The 18,060-nt window shown below is 34.4% G+C and overlaps 1 protein-coding gene across 1 annotated transcript in view; it reads right to left on the bottom strand.

Moving 5' to 3' along the window:
• Positions 1 to 14,172, bottom strand: part of LOC113406025 — a 30,664-nt gene extending 16,492 nt beyond the window's left edge. The window contains exons 1-2 of the mRNA XM_026648128.1: positions 14,168 to 14,172; positions 6,641 to 11,532 (exon numbers count right to left, since the gene is read on the bottom strand). Of these exons, the coding sequence (XP_026503913.1) occupies positions 6,641 to 11,532; positions 14,168 to 14,172 (4,897 nt within the window). The remainder of the gene's footprint in view (positions 1 to 6,640; positions 11,533 to 14,167) is intronic.
• Positions 14,173 to 18,060: the final 3,888 nt, after the last annotated feature.

The raw sequence follows: 18,060 nt of genomic DNA, 5'->3' as shown, positions 1-18,060 counted from the left end.
ATGGCCCTTTGGCGCCCCATCTTTGGTGGCCATGGCCCCCTAGAAAGTTTGATACACCCCTGCACCCCCGAGGGGGGGCATGTCACCTGATTGAAAATACATCATCAAGATGATACCTTTAAGGCACAGTTGTTGGAGTTGGAGGGTCTTGAGGGGCAATATTGCAGGCAATGGTGCTAGGATTTCACCCAATATTTTTGTGATAGGTATTTTAAAGAATAGACAATGCAACAGATTTCTTGGTGGTAGCTAAGGAAATACTGTCTTCTGTGGTCTGTCTCATTTAATTTGTACCTAATATATGTACATTCATTATGTAGCCACATGTTTGCATGTGATCCACAGCTTAACTTCTCTCCAAATATTGGCTTAAAAATGTTTAGAAGTCATAATGTTCTACCACAAGATTTAAAACGCAGATTTCTTGGATTTATAGACAATACTTAACCCAGTAGGGCTGATTGTGCCTCCCAGGTAAGATCTTAAACCTCTCTTAGTTACCCTGTCCAAAAAATTTGGAGCCCCACTATTTGTTCATCTCACAATCTCAAAGCAAATCTCACTTTACAAACTTTACATTCTTTATACTGTTAACCTAACTACAGAGAGTTGAGCCGACATGTATAAAACAGGGGCTGTTATCTAAATAAATGAAATATGGGTTGACAACCGTAGATCAAAGTTCTATTCCCATTCCTGCTGCAGCTTCCTATTAACTTTTAGGAAGCCACTTTAACACTTTGCTCCTTAGCTACACCATCTAGAAAATGAACCCAACATCTAGGGCATGAATTAGTTTTGATGGTGAATGAAGATAATGAGTAAATTTTATCAGCTCTTTCCTTTCAATTTTGATATGTAGCCCTGGTCAATTTCTCTGTCATCCTTAAGTTCTTCTTGATCAGCTTACCTGACAGAATCATGTCAAGTTTTCTAACAAAGCAATTTATTTATACAGTAGAACCTCAGAGTTATGAACACCAGAGTTAAAAACTGACCAGTCAACCACACAGCTCATTTGGAACTGCAAGTACACAATCAAGCAGCAGCAGCAGAGACCCCCTTCTCCCCCCCAAAAGCAAATACAGTACTGTACTGTGTTAAATATAAAATACTAAAGAATTAAAGGGAAAGCAGCATTTTTTTCCCTGCATAGTAAAGGTTCAAAGCTGTATTAAGTCAATGTTCAGTTATAAACTTTCAAAGGAACAACCATGTTTTGTTCAGTTACCACCAACCTCCATTCCCGAGGTGTTCATAACTCCGAGGTTCTACTGTACATTTATTTTTACTAGCCCTGCCCTTGAAAAACACCTCTTAGATCTGCCAGGTTAGATCTTTTTACCTTCCTGAATTTCTATTTGATGATTACTTATCAATCATTTTTCAAATTAGTCATGTATCTGGATCAAGAGCCAACAAAACTCTGGCTGAGTTTGAAAGATGTAGAATGAGACAAAATACAAGAATAATATCAAAGCTTTGGAAACAAAGTGAAAAGTTTACACAGGCATGAGAGGAGTTATTTTTTGCATATTTTATATAACTAATGGCACAATTCAGCAAGCTCCTGTGCACATGCTTCAAAGTACTGTTCTGAATAGGGATGCTTTCCTGAATTAGGGCCTAGAAATGTGGAAGTCTCTATGTCTTGCCTCTATAGCTATGTTTAGAAAACAGAATGTAGTACTTTACAGTAATAGAAATGAGCCGCACTACAACAAGAAAAATACTTCTCTGTCTTCATTATGGTTTATGTCAGCAAAAATTCTTGTTTCAACAGTTTCCTTGCATTTCACTGTTACAGTCAAACTTCAGTATACATAATTTTAAACCATGGCTGGTTAAAAAAAATACAGTACTTACTTGCATTTCATTTCTTATAAAATAATATTTTACACAGATCTACACTCAGTTTAATGATTCTCCAATTAATGGATTTGGGGGCATTCTCAAAAGTCCAATTGAGCAAATCACTTAAGCCCATGAATAGTCCTGTTGACTTCAATTGAACTTCTCACATATTTATAGTTTAAACACATGCTTAAATGCTTTGGTGAACTGGGGCTCAGGTGATTTTAAATAAATTTCTTCTCTAGAGCACCATCTAAAAAGCATTATCAGTTCATTAAAGGAGCATGAAAAACCTAACAGTAATTCTCCCAAAATTGTAGCTGAAGGAGAAGATGAGTGTGAATCTGTCTGTAGTACCATATTTAGAAATCAAATGTTAGTATACCAGTTAAAAAAAGGTATTAAGACAATCCTAAAAGAAAAATAGAAATAAAAATAAAATTTAAAATGATCAATGAATGTTGTGAGTGTAAATTATATACAAAGGATGAAAAAACAAGACACCAAGATATAAAGAGATCCTAGCAGACAAAATAAGTGGAAGTATTCAGAGTTAAGTCTCTTTGTTTAAAAGAACTATTGTAGTACAGATAAGCCAAATTTAACATGGTGCCTGGCCAGTGACACTCAGCCCATGGGTATCTCCAGTGAGAGGATAAGCAACAGCCTAACTATGATGCAATAATTGTCCGAGAAAAAACCTGCAATTTAACGCACAGGCGTGCACATGCGCACACATGCACGCACACACAGCACACAGGATTTATTACATATATATTTGTGCTGCTAGCAAAATTTTGCCCTTGACATTTTCACTTTAAGAAACACGCATTTAATTGAAAGTAGTTATTAATTTTAATAACTGTTATATACAATTTTATTTTAACTTGTTACATTCTTTTACATCTCTCTGTAATTCTGTTCAATGATAAAATGGCTCCTGGACTGATAACAGTTGGGTGCCAATGGCTTAGGTAATTATAGTTTATGAAATGAGCTATACAAGTTTGCTCTGAATATCTACAGGTGGAAATATCCTGAGGCCAACTACTTCATTAGTATTCCTCTGATGAGCTTCCAGAGGGAATTCTTACAAGAGAAAGATGTAATTACCATTTCAGCAGATTATTTTGCACTTAATGTGACCTTATATACACTAGAAGCATATGCCTCACTTGTTCCACACCTAGAGCATAGAATAAGCCTCTCCATGTGTTAAAAAGCTGAACGCACTCTCTAAGATTTTATTTTATTTATTTATCATTAGCTCTTTGGAGCAGAGATTATGTCTTCCAATGTGCTTGTAAAATGCCTAGCACAATGGAGTCCAGATGTTAACTGGACTATAGTACCAAAGTAGAAATAGACAGATTTCAATATAACTTTTAAAATCCAAGAATCTTTCTGGAATGAGAAGGGATGTTTGAGAAAAATCTTGGCTATTATCCTGATATGTTAATGCAGACATTGTTTTAAATTGCAAGGGATTGTACAAAGCGAGAGATGGAAACCAATTGGAACAATACAGTCCAATTTTCAAATGTGGGCACCTTAAGAAGGATGTCCAAATCAGTATTTAGAACTGTAAATTCCCATTTTGTCGAAGTGCTGAGCTGAGTGTACCCCATTAATATATAGACATTTGAAAACAGGGCTTTCAAATTTGAAAATAAATAAATAAAACTACTGGTATTTTTACACATTGCTAGTAAAACCTTTTCAAATACGTCTGATGGGAGTTGTTCTAAAACCTCCAAGCCCCTGTTGACTCTCTGAGTTGCCAAAATGTAAGGCAGAAATGAAAAAGTTCACAATGGGATGAGGAAAAATGCCCTATGTTGCAAATAATTAGAATTGATTTTTTTTTTTTTTTTTTTTTTTTTAAAAGAGTTCTTTCAGTACCTCTTGCTGGAAATCTTTAGACCATTCATCATATGGTGAAGTCCTCACATGGTATCTTCTCAATATCATGTCACGTTTTATCATAACATGATCGTTTATTCTAGTTTAGCTTAGCCATCTCCAAAGCCTCTATGTGGATACTTTAGCTAGCTCCAAGCCTCTAGGTGAGGTCTGTGATATACTGACAGGGGAAATCATGTTAGCGCCTTTCTAGCAAGAACCATAAATCCTTTACTAAAAATGTATTTATATGATATTCTTGGCTTGTGTAGACAAGTCCAATTCAATACTGCCAAATGAAAATGTCCTTTAAAAAAAAAAAAGTTTAACAGAGATTCACAGTACATTGGAACCAAGCCCTCAACATATCCAAATGTGTCATTGAAGCAGACACTTCACAAGCTAATCAAAGTGCCAGAAGCATCATGAAGTTCAAAGTATCTCCTATTTGCCATTTTTTGAACAAAATGTGATATGAGAGTATGATCAGTCCTCTTCTGCAGCCAGATTGAGAATTGATCATAGGGACACTTTCTTTTGAAAAAAAGTGTCTTGACCTGTAAGAATGCAATAGCATCCACCTGTGTATGGTTATACAACTCTCAGATTGCAACAAAAATTGAAACCACAATTCTTCAATATCAACATCTTGCCCTTCCTCATAGAGGACATCAGAAAGTTCCTTCAGGAATACACAAGGTACTTTCCCCTCTCTTCCTCAGTCTGATAGAGAGGTTAATAAAAATTGAGGAAAAACTTGAAAATGTTGACAAAAATATCTACTTATCTATATAAAAGTATTTAATATACAGAAAACTTTAGCAAGCGATGTAGGTCTTGATACCACTGTAACACCCACATGCAATCCAAAGAATATACACATACATAATGATGCTTCCATATACATGAAGCTTTCAGATGCAGGAAATGTGCCAGTAAACAGTTATGCATGCAAAATTAGAACCTGACCTTGCAGCTGCATTCATCGGGGGGGGGGGGGCGGGGGGGGAGGAGGAGGAGAAGGGAGAGAGGACAGGTTCTGCATCAGTTCAAAAATCCACCAGAATGGATGCAGCTGTAGAATCAGAGTCTTAAACACCAGGTTGAGGCTGACTAAAATTTGCCTCTTTGAGATCAGTGCTTCTTTTGAAGCTGTAAGTGAGCTTTTTTTGACATCTTTCTATGGATGCCAACAGCCATGGGACAGACACTATGAATAACAGAAAGAAAAAAAAACTTAACAAAAGTCTAAAATGAAATAATGTAACAATATTAAAATAGTGATCAGATTTTCTAAAGATGTCAACTAAAAAGGAGGAAAGTTATCAGTAGAAATTAGTCTTAAACAGAACTAACATGAGAGTATGTTGCAGATTTTTTTGTAGATTGCTGCAATTAGAAAAAAGTAAACTCAGAAATAAATATAATTTGAATACAAACTTTCTGTATTACAGCAAGAGAGGGTTTAGATATTTTTTCTTTTGAGTGCACTCCAAAATTAATGCACTTGAAGCACACACAGAGAAAAAAAGATAGTATAAATTTAGGTAGAAAATTTACCTTTGCAGAACTAGGAGTACATGAAATGAGCATGACATAAGAAAAACTTTACACAGTTCATAATTTTCCTTCTTTATCTTATTTATAATGCAAGAAAGCACAGTTGCTTTCTGTGCTGCATTTTCTAAACAATGTACAACTTCATTCAATGTGTCAGTTTACATCTAAAATTAGATTTTGCCTTTACCCAGGGACAGTTTTCTTAGATATAAAAGACAAGGGAAGAAATATTAGATTTTGCTTCATTGTTTAGAATAATTTTAATTAGTTCTCTCTTCTGGGCTACCTGGACAGATAATCTAATATAATTGTAGGTTAGTAAATGTATCATTTTATTGTAATTATGGGCCCTATTGTGGAACCCTTACTATTCTGTTGAGCACTTATTCACCTGAGTAGTCCTATTGAAATCAATAGGACTACTCATGTTAGTAAGGGTTCACAGACATGAATAAGAGTTTGACAACTGACCCCGTATTTTTAACTATATTATGGCCATGATGATGTGAAACCTGCACAATTTTGCCGTATAAAATTCTTACTGTTCTTTCTTATGTACAGATTGCATTTCACAATAGCAGTATAACATTCTAGGGCAAATGCATTTCAGTGTGATTAATGTATGTCTCACTACAAAATCTATCAACATCAACAGAAATCTTTTCATTGATTTCAACTGGCATCGAATCAGGAGCTACCACAGACATTCTAGTAAATAATTGCCCAGAAATACACAATACTACCAGTCATATCTTACTGTTTAATTATGAGTCCTATTATAGATTTGTATTTAAATCAATGTCAAATGAGAAAAAATGAATTTTTTGTTTAACTGAGCTGTAACTATGTATCTCTGTGTAAATGTGTTTTGTAGTTAACGCCTCCCTGACATACCAAGGACTATGCCGTATGGGTGAAATCCTGACTATGCTGTATGGGTGAAATCAATGACAAAACTCTAATTGACTGACTTTAATGGTGTCAGAATTTCACCCAACGTCTTTCTCAGACTATGCTACTAAAAGTAGCTCATTGCTATTTTGACTTGTCATTAAGTGTATCATCAGCCTGGATAGTGTAATATACCTATTGTAAAAGCAGATGGCAAACTTTAATAAAATGATGAAGTATTTTAAAAATTTTAACTGCACTTTCAGCACTATACTTTTGGTATTATAAATTGTTGCATTTTATTACTTTTTGAAGACTGGATATTTTTGACCCACACCGTATACATTTTAATGTTTCCAGCTATTCTACTTCTCTTTCAGTTATACTTTAATTTAAAATTAGTATTTTAAAATTAAGGGGGGCGGGGACTTACCTAGTTGGTATTTTGAGTAATAATTCGCCATTTGTCCAGTATTGCATGATTGGCTCTTATGCCTTTTTCTTACATTCATATCAGTGGTCTCCCATTGTGGTCTTTTTCTTATGTTTATTTTGTTAAGAACTTCAGAACTAGCAGCAGGGCTCTCATTGTTTTCGCATTTGCTTGATTTTTTGCTGTCTAATTGGTCATCCAGCATTGCAGTCATTTTGGAAGGATTAGTTCCCTTACATGTCTCCACATCCTTTTCTTTTCCCTTTAATGCATCTTGCCTAGCAGAATAGGACTTTAAAGTACAATGCCTTTTTTCTTCAGTGTAGGTCTCATTGCTTCTACTTTCAACAGCTTCTGGAGCGTAAATGATAGTATTTAACTTGAACGATTTATGCTGTTCTATATGATTCAGTTTTCTCAGAAATATTCTACAATCTTTAAAGGTTTTGGCTCTCCATGTACTTTGACTCATTTTAAGTTGGTTCTGTGATTTTCCAACATTTTTTTGATTATAACTTGTTCCATTTATCTCTGAATGTGATTTAAAAATATTTGTTAAACCAGGATGTGTGCTGAAGTCAGACAATTCTATTGTCTGTGGAAGAAATGCGTCTTTGACTTCAGTTCCAGTTGACAAGATTCTATTGTGAGATTCTAAGATTTCAGTGGGCTGGGTTTTTACTGTACTTTTTCCTTGGTGCGTGGGTACTACATCACTGATTTTCCCACTTGCATTTTTAAAAAACTGGCTTTGGCAGAAAAATCTTAAGTTTCGCCTTTTAGATTTCCAGTCACCTGTTCCATGGTTATACATTTTTTTCACTTGTCTCCACCTGTCATGTTGTAACTTCTTAAATTCAGTTCTTCTTAATCTGGCTAGTGTGAAATTACTTTTCATATTTAAGACTGGAGCCTGGACAATTTTATGCAATATTTGTAATTTCCCAGCTGGTTCTGAAGGAGAGGATAGTGCAAACTTTTTAAAGTGCTTTCTGAAAGGACTAGTATTAAGATCAGATTGTTTACTTCCCATCTTAATCTCTCTAGTACTAATTACTTCCAAAGGATTGCGAGCATTTGCCTTTCTCACTAGAGAGAGTGACTGCGTTTCTGTTGTTTGCATAAACCAAGAACTAAGTTCATTTATATTACACTTCTTCTGAAAAAGCATTTTTATAGGTGATGCTTCAAGTTCTACAAGGCAGGTGTCTAAAGGTCTTGACACTTTAATGCTACAATCTTGTTCAACATGATTGATTTTTTCATATAAACACTTTTCAAATTCATTTCCACCCACTTGCAACCAGGTATTAGTTATCTGTTCAAATCTATTATTTAGTTCTTCCAACAAGAAGTCATGTGAAGTGGAAGTAGCCCACCACCTGAGAGAAGGATTTGATGAAAAAATGGGATCCAGTGATATTTCATTAACAGACCTAAATTCATTTACCTCAGAACCCTTTTCTTCACTCCCTGAATTTTTAGTTTCTGAGGTATCCTTGGATGCTAGCCTCAGATTTGATTGCATATGTTTTTCCTTTTGATCCTTAGCTTTTTTCAAATGGAGCTTATACGATTTACGTAGCAAGGCACTTCTACAAGTAAATGTGCTAGAAGATGCTAATGAATGTAAGAAATGCAGTGATGGTCTTCTGTCTCTAACAGAATGCCTCAAAGGAATTTCATGTTTTCTTGATTCTGTAGTAGTAATCACAGATGCATCCTTGGTAGTGTCATTCTGAATGCTCTTTATTTCATTCATCTTATTGCACGGTTGATTATTTGTCTCCTGTGACATTTTTTTCCCTAACATATGCTGTTGCTGCAATGCAGGCAGGCAGCCGCTAATACTTACTTTTCTTTCCTGAGGTGAAACTCTATTAATAGTCACTGATATGCCAGAGATTTTTACTTTTGCTGGTCTACCAGGCTTTCTAGTGATAGTTAAAGGCTTCTGATTTGGTCGTATGATATTGCTGTAAAGGTGTGGTAACAGTGGATTATTCTTGATAGGTCTAATATACTCATAACCAGACCCAGAGACTTCATTTTCAGTAGCAGAATTCTGTAAGACTTTTACTATTTCTGCAAAACCATTTTCAGTTTCTGTATTTTGCCTCAGTTCACTAGAATCATTTGTAAAATTGGAATCACGTTGTGTAGGCATAGCATTAATTATATTTATATTACCTTCAGAAACATGCCTTTTAGTTCTTCTTGACCTTCCAAAAACAACTGTCACAGTAATATTCTTGTTACTGATAACTTCTTTCATTACCGTTACATCAGATTTGGTGGTTTTCCCAATACTGGTTGGTTCACATCTATGGTCACTATTTTCAGCCGTGTCTATTTTAGGCTTTGGAGGTCGTCCAATAGGTCGCTTAACCTGTTTTACAACCTGAGGCCCTATTTTTTTAGGCCTACCAGGTTTTCTTTTTAAAACAGATTCATTGCCACTACTTGATTTTTCCACAGTTTCTTCACTTTGCTTAAAATAATTTAAGTCAGTTTCATCTGCTGCACAAGTATCTGCAATTGTCTCAGCATTAACAAAATTTGATTCCTCTGTAGTGTCACTTTCATTACAATTATATCCAGAGTCTCCAATGCAGATTTCATGAACAAGATCACTTGTTTTAGATTTTTTTCCTGATATTGTGTCTGGATACTTCTGAAATAAACAAAGATCGGTGTTTGCTGTAGAAGATGCACTGGCAGCAGTTAAAGTATATTTCACTCCTTCACTACTATTAACCTCGGAGACAAACATAAGTTTTATTGGGCTAGAGTAACCTAGGAGAGATGCACTCTCCCCAACTTCAGATCTTGTCTGTACATCCCCATTACTGGAAGTCAATCTGCCTGAATCAGAGGATGAAGATTTCAAAAGGTTGTTACCAAGTCCTTGATCTAGAACTTCTTTGTATTCTCTTGTTGGCACACAATCTGGTTTGCATGCATTGCTGCATGACAAGTGAGACTGGGGGAGGAAACTCTGTCCTGCACCTCCTTTTTCACCCATGTTAAAATGTAGGCCTCTCCTAGCAGTTTGGTTCATATCACACTCATATGTACTGGATATTTTATAACTATCCAACAGTGGACTTTTAGTCTTTTTGGCTAAGTTTATTGTATCTTCCAAGCGCTCCACAACAACTTGTAGATTTGTGTTCCTTACAATCTTATTTACATCAATAGATCTTTCAGCTTGAAGATTTTTAACTATATTATCTCTTTCCAAATTTTCAGGAGATTTTTTTGCTTTAGAGGATTTTCTACATAAAAAGTCATTTGTTACATATACAGAGTACCATCCAGGAGGCACAATGTTACGTTTAGTTCTGCCCAAGATTCCATTATATTTCCCCTTCAAAGGGCTCTGATCAATCTCTTTTTCAATTGCATAATCTCCTTGTGTTTTTGCAAAGTTAGTCTGATCTGCTATAGTAACGTTGTTTTCTGAAAATGCTACAAAGCTAGAGTTAGTTTCAAAATTATTCAGAGGTAGTCCCATTGATTCTGCTTGACACACTGGCAAAGACATGGATTTAGTTTGACATCTCATACCTAGATTACTGTCAGAATTTTGTAAAGCTTTGTCTTCTAACATGTTATAACTGTCTCCTTTGTTTGTGGACATTTTACCATAATTTTTTGTAGACTTCTTTGCATTTCTCTCTAAAGTTGACTTTTTCCTTATAAAAGTTTCATCAAGACTTGCAAGTTCCCTCTTGATTTGCAAAGACTGTCGTCTAATCAGTGGTGAATCAGGAGAATTATACATTGCGAATAAAGTTTCCTGACGTTTGCGAAATCTGGTTTGGATAATTTTATTTTCCACTTGTTTATCATGTTGGCTCAGTAACTCCATAAAAGTGTAATCACTTGCCTTAGCATCGTGCAAGAGAGATGTTATGAAGTCCCCCAATTTTACATTATCATTTTCTGGTGCCCTGTCACTGTCAGACAATTTTACAAGATTGGTTGTTATATCTGTAGTTTCTATTGATTTTAATTTTTCATTAATACGATCCATTAAATCTTGAAAAATGGCAGAACTTTCACATTTTCCAAACTTTTCAGAATTTATAACACATTTGCTGCTTTCTTGATCTGTTGACAGCCAAATTTCATTTGAGTAACCAAACCCTTTTCCTTTGCATAGTTTACCTTCATCTTCATACTCTCTATTGCTTCCTTCTGCTGGCAAGAGAGATGGAGGTTGATTAATGGTTATTTCAAATTTGTTGTTGTCTAAAGCTGGAAAATCTATAGGTGATCCTTCCAATGTTTCAATTTCATTATTTTGTGCAGGTGACAATGGAGGAGGTGATGGGCTGCGAGATCTACTAGAACTTTTAATGCTGTTTGACAAATCATTGTCTTCAGTTGAAGAAAAAGATGTATAAGTTGCTGCTGTCACAGAGTACTTGTTGTTACAGTTTTGTAGTTGTCCTGTATAGCACCTATGAGGATTACAACTGTTAGCAATCCTTTTATTCACCACTGTCTTAATACATCCAGTAGCTACAGTCTGACATGGCAAACAGTGCAAATCTTTAATACAAACACACAGAGATGGTAAATAAGTGTTTGGATTTTGATTTTGTAAACAGCACCTTTTTGTCAGCATATGTCCATCACAACTACAAAATGGAACATGGTTTTCATCTTCAGTGAGGGAGTTCTGAGTTTCTGAATGGATAATATGAGGTTGCAGGCAACTGCAAAGTGAAGGAACATTTTTGTCTTGGATTAAAAATTTCAAAATAGCCAAAATCTGCTGCCAGTGGTAAGAGCACAAAGATTCCAAAACCTTGTTTAGTGCTGATTTTCCTTTTTCCAATTTAGTTGCTTCCTCTGATTTTGCACCAACTGTTGAACTTGAACTGAAAACAAAAACAAATCAAAACAAAAAATAAATTACAGTAAAATATGATGTAGGTTACAGTTTTAACTGTTAAATAGAAGACTGAAATCCTGAAAAGGCATGGAAAAAATGATTTCCATTTCCTTTACACAGTTCATTTATCGTATTTGCAAATTTCTTATAGAACTATTTCACTTCAGCTGATGTGTATGTTATATATAGTAGAATATTTCTAGCATGTTAAGTAGGAAAATATCCAGTGAAAAAACATTTTACTTGACAAAGGAAAAATTGTTTGAAATCCAGCATTTCTCAAATACAATAATTATAATACTATTTATTTCATGGCACCTTTCATCCCAGTATTTCAAATTTCCTTGCACACATTAATGAATTAACCCTCACAACAAACATGTGAGGTAAGTATTATCCCTATTTTACAGATGGAAAAATTGAGGCATGGAAAGGGGTAAAATGATTTGTCCAAAGTCACAATGGACGCTTGTGGCAGAGCCAGGGACAGAACCCCTCTCTTCTGACTCCAGATTTTGTGCTTTAACCACAAGACTATCCCTCCCTTACTGTGTGTGTTATGCAGCACAGCCCATAAGATGTTCAATATGAACTTAAAAAAATTGTTTAAAAGAACATTCAACCTTAGTAGGCCACAGAAATAACTGTAGAAGCCATCACTGCTGTTAATGTTCTTTTAAGATATAGATTCCCTTTCCAGTTTTTACCACATTAGCATAAATCTGCCACAGGCTTCCATTGCATCTCTCTCTCAACACACACACACACACACACACACACACACACACACACTTTGTACCTACAAGACAACAAAAAGGAACCCTTGAAATAAATAACTTACAAACCAAAGAGATTGAATCCCTTTAAATATCAGATTAATTTAAGTGTCTATATCTAAATAAGACTTCAAAACAGCTGTTCTCAGATACTCAACCAAAACAAAATCGGTTATGAAATTCTATCTTCTTAACTACTTGATTTCTCAACACAAATTTATTAAAACTAAAATTACTACTTACCTAATCAATCATTTAAAATGAAAAGCTGAAAATGTTCCATTGTAGAAATTAATACAGACCTTTCTTCAACTAAACACAAAAACCACTGTTGAATAGCAACTACAATAAAATAGTTATCCTCTATAATTCAGAACTTTTACTGGTACCAAGCAAGAGCAGCAAATAATATTAAAATAATTCTGTTTTAGAAAAGTATATATTTTTTAAACATATCACCAAACTCTGAACATGACACTAACCATTCACCCTATTTCTCTCACCAATCATTTTCAATATTTAAATCTCCATTTTGGCAAAATTTCATTTTGATTGGTTTTACATTTTACATTTTAATATACCATGTATATAAATTATTAATTAATTACTCAACAAATGTAAACAAACTAGTATCAAGTCTGAATTATAAAAATCCATAAATTATTTCATCTTTCTTACTAAGATTTGTACATGCATAGTTCTGTATGTATAAATTATTGGCCTAGGTAAGCTTTAATTTGTATGCTATAAAAGCAATCAACTAGGCTTCATAATTCCTGGTGATTTTCTTCCTCTCCTGAAACATTTTTATAAAGTTTGAAAGTGTTCAAAGTGAACCATCTAGATGATTCTACTATTTCTTAACGTTCTAACTGAATCCTGATGTTATTAGCTGAACTTGTAATTAAAATTCAATTAAATGACATGGAAAGACAAAATTATTTGCATCTGTCATCTAAAATGAAAGTCTACTGTATTGTGGAGCCTGTAATTATATTACCACCATGAGTGAGTTTAGGACCCAATCAGCTAAGCTTATTTTATGTGGAACTCCAATTATGGCAATTATAAAATGTAGAACAACTTATCAGATTTATTGAAATACCAAAAACAAACCAACCAACCAAAAAACAAAAATCAAACAAAAATACAAAAGCCAAGATTGAAAGCGAAATAGAAAAATCAGATTAAAAATTGACTTCTGTAATCACACTGGATAAATAAATAAAGGTATTTTCTATGTTTTTTTAAATGTAAGAACACATTTTGAAACTTAAAAATAGAAATAAAAATTCTTGAACATAGTAATGACCTTTAACATGTTATTTAATAGTTTGTTCAGTAATATTATATGCTGTAGTTTAAACAAACTACTAGCAAATTACAACTTTGATAAGCACTTAATTCACCGTGATTGGTGTGGTAAAAAATACCTACATAAATTGAAGCCTCCAGAGAGGAATCTGTCTTTATATGCTCTCCACACATATATATACTTTATCAATTATGGACTATTAGTGTTCTTTATAAGATTACTTTTTTAAATATTTGACTAATCTAAAGAAAATATATGCTCACTAGTGTAAGAAACTTCAGTGTTCCTAAAGGTCTCTCAAAGTTATGGGCCAGGTCTTCCAGGGGCCTCAAAGCTGCCTTGAGCTTGCCACTGAAGGTTTTCCCACTGTGTACAGTAATTCTCAGGTGTGCACTATCACTACTATGGCTCCTACACCACCCCTTTCCTGGCCATCAGTAGAGTGGGTCTGACATCCCTATACTCCAGTGATCCTTAGCTGTCAGAACAGCCCTATAAAATCATATGCAGCTCATGCTGCTCTAACTTACGCCATGTACTACATGATCCCAGGTTCAGGGGAATGCAAAATGTTAAAAGTTACCTTTGCACCACCCTGCACTAAAGTATGCTGAGCACCGCTTGGCTGCTGCTCAGGACATAGGCCTAAAAATCTGTTTAAAACAAAGCATTTACTTTAAAGAGATGCATATAATCCCTCTGTAGAAATGTTCGTATTTGTAAACAAATTCATTCAACTTTCATGTTTTTAATAGCTTTCCAACTACTTTTGTTAAGTATTAAAGAGTTGTGCTTCAGCAAATGCTTTCCCCTCTTTTTCTCTTTCATCCTGTTGTGTCGTCATTATACAGAATCTATAGTATCACAGTAATTCCCATGGCAAAAAGTGGCAGTGTCAAACACAGAGGTCCAGGTTACTAGCCCTGTAGAGCCATACATGAATCTTCCCCCTTCCTGTGCGCAACGGTAGCTACAATTGCTGTCTTCACAGAACTCTTCATCTTTCTATGAATTCTGTGGTAGAGGTTCTGTGGGTACAGGGTTCATGCAGAGGGAGGGGATAGAAATGGGGTGGGTTAGGGGCAAGAGGATCAACACATCTTGTCCCCCAAAGTCAAGCCATTCACAGATTCGGTGGAAATTATAATAGAACCTTGGACTGCATTATCCTTTCTACTGAAATCCCCTGCTCAGTGTCAGGGGCAGCAATTGCCAAAACTGGCGATTGTCTGTGGGGATCAAAGTTGGCACAAAGGCATAGGGTCATCACATGGTGACCCACCAAGTTTGAGGACGGGTGTAGTGGCCTATTTTGTATAGAATTAACATATAAAATATCAAGATTGGTTTTCTCTTCCAACCCATGGGAACTATCAAAGAGGAACTATCTAACAAAGATTTTCTCCCTCAGAGTTCCATCCTTAGCTTTTTCTGCCAGAGATGCTTTATAACATGATTACAGCTTCAATGAAGAAATGAGCAGAAAGGAAACTGGACTTGGGAGGAACAAAAATGTTTTCAAGTAGTCAAAGGGAGAACAAAAAAATTACTGGCCATATAAATTATTTGTATAAATGTTCTCCCTTTTCCTATGCCCCAATGCATATATTTAATAACTAAATATATTGGCTGAAGAAAGTTTAACAAATTAAATGAATAAAACTTTCTGAACAGATTATTAGTAAAATAAGCACTCAATTTATACAGATCGGTTTGCAGTTGAAAACTGATAAAACAATTTTATGTTTCTCCTATACTTTAGGGCAGTGTTTCCCAAACTTGGAATGCCGCTTGTGTAGGGAAAGCCCCTGGCAGGCCAGGCCGGTTTGTTTACCTGCCGCATCCGCAGGTTTGGCCGATTGCGGCTCCGACTGGCCACAGTTCGCTGCTCCAGCCCAGTGGGAGCTGCAGGAACCGGCGCGGGCCAAGGGGTGTCCCTAATTTATTACCAAACCATCATATTTTGAGAACCAGTCTTCCTTGTGACAATTATTTTTGCTTTATAAATACGTTCATTGTAGCAATAACTGTCAAAAGCAAGTTCTATCATGAACTTATTAGACTAATAGTAAATTTGTGCCTAAGGAGTAAGTCAAATGAGCCAGTATATGGTCTTTTTTTGTTTTGTTTTACTGAATGAGCAAAATCAATCACACATCAGTGTTGTTGTAAATTTATGTGCAAAAGCATTGAAGTGCTTTACTACAAATTACAACGTAGAAACACGTTAACTAAACAATTAAATTCATACAATCAGATTTAGGTATATAACAACACAAAGAGGAAACAGAATTACAGTACATTTACAACACAAGACAAATACATGGAATTCATTAGAAAATATTGTAATAAATAATTCATGAATTATAGTGCAATTGATTTATGCATAAATATAACTAATTGCCTAAAAATCAGTTATTAACAAAATCTGTCAAAAATCAAGGCAGCCACAGAGTTTTACTAAATTACTGCGACAATGGAAATACTGCAATTAAAAAACAAATACAAGTATTTGTACTGTAAACAACTAAAAAAAAAAATCAGTCTCACTAAAGTTAATATACAATTTAATATAAAATTGTCATTAGCTACCAGAAATGGTTTAAACAACTTTACTGAGCAGTAGTTCTAAAAACAGAGGCACTGTTTTTTAATATAAAATACTTGAGAAACATTCAAATAAGTAGAAAGCATGTAGGGCTTGCTTTCGCCTTCATTTAAAAGTCTGCTGAAACATGAATTTTCAGAAATTGTCAATTCCGAAATAGTGACTGGTAACTGAATTTATAAAACAGTTCAAAGGTACAACTTAAATGACATTTAAATGGAATACACTAGAGTTAGGGAAGGGGAACCTACACATTTCCCTGCCTTTCCTTAGTTGTGTAATCAAAAGTTAGCCTAATAATTAGAAACAAATAATTCTGTTTCTTTTTAAACACTTACAGGTTGAGCATCATCTATAAACTATCAAAAAATATTTTAATATACTATTTCTGACCAAAAAAATAAATAAATACAAGTACTAAAATGCTGAAAATTATAATATTACGTACAAAACTACTGATCACTGTTAAGTCAATAGTAAAATGATCCCTGATTTTATGAATCCTGTCAATTTTTGGTCAGGTCATCTTTTAAATGATATAAAAAGTGTACTGTAACTTGCCTTCAATATAAACTTCTGACTCAATTTATAATATTGTCTGAGGAATAAAAATTTTTAGTGTGGTACAAATAGTAGGCAATGTATTGAAGCCCCAAAAACTTTTGCAAGTAAAATTCTGTATAAAGAGAGATTTTGAAACCTTTAGGTACTATCAATTTTGTTTTCCACTAGGGAGGATATATTAACAAATTCATCTTTCTGGCCCTCACAAAAATATGGCTTAATTCTTTAAAATTAACGATGACCCTGACACCTGCTTATATGTATCCTACTTGTTATTAGATACAATTATTTTTACAGAAAGATTCCTTTTCTAATATGCAAGTAAACCTTAATAGTTGAAGAGGGTACATTATAGATCTAAGAGACCAAAAGATTGATATGTTGGTGGTTGTGCAGTTTCACTTAACTTCTTATGGATTAATTTATTTTAAAACTAAGGAATTACCTGTAATAAGATTAATAGCCAAGAGCTAGATTTTGCCATAAATTTTTAAGAGAAACTCCGCACTGAGTTCAAGTTTCTTTTGAAAGTCAATTACATGATGTGGCCCTACACGTGTAATGTAGTCTTACATTCACATAGGATAATTAGCCTATACAAAGGCAAATGTAAGCAAAAAACATGTCTGACACTGTATGTGTGAGAGAAAATTTACAAAAAGTAGAAAAACAGGTAAGTGTTTCTGGATATGTTTGATTTGGTTTAGAAAAAATAATCTAAACCTAAATTTTAATTGGAAAAAGGGCACAGATGTTGAATTTTGAATGTATAAAGCAAGTACTCATTCTTATGTAGACATATGCTTTATGACATTACACCACCAAAATTACATATTATTTAAAATCCAATGTAAATACTTGAAAATTAATTTAAAAACTGCAATCTGAAGATAGCTGGTCTCTCTTAGATTCTATTAAGTCATATATTTAAAATAACTGCCTAGCTTCTAACAAATTTATAATGAATTTATACTACTGAAAGTTCAAAACAGCTTCACTGTTTAATATTTGTGAATCTGTCAAGACCCTGAACTGCAAATTTGGTTATTAGCAAAACGATAGTGTATCGGCCCACCAAAATGAAAACTTGATATTCATTTTGATAAACTGAAAAGGTTTGAAATGTCACAGCAGCAAATATGTTACAGTTACAGTGAGTTTTTTGTTTTTCAATATAAGGAGTGTGACAATCCTTAAATGAATTTTAAGTAGTCATAACGTTAATTAACCAGCACATTTAATATCCATTCT

This window comes from Terrapene carolina, unplaced genomic scaffold, assembly GCF_002925995.2.
Source record: "Terrapene carolina triunguis isolate 2854851 unplaced genomic scaffold, T_m_triunguis-2.0 Scaffold66, whole genome shotgun sequence".
Taxonomy (NCBI): domain Eukaryota; kingdom Metazoa; phylum Chordata; order Testudines; family Emydidae; genus Terrapene; species Terrapene triunguis.
This window is presented reverse-complemented; position numbering and strand designations above follow the sequence as displayed.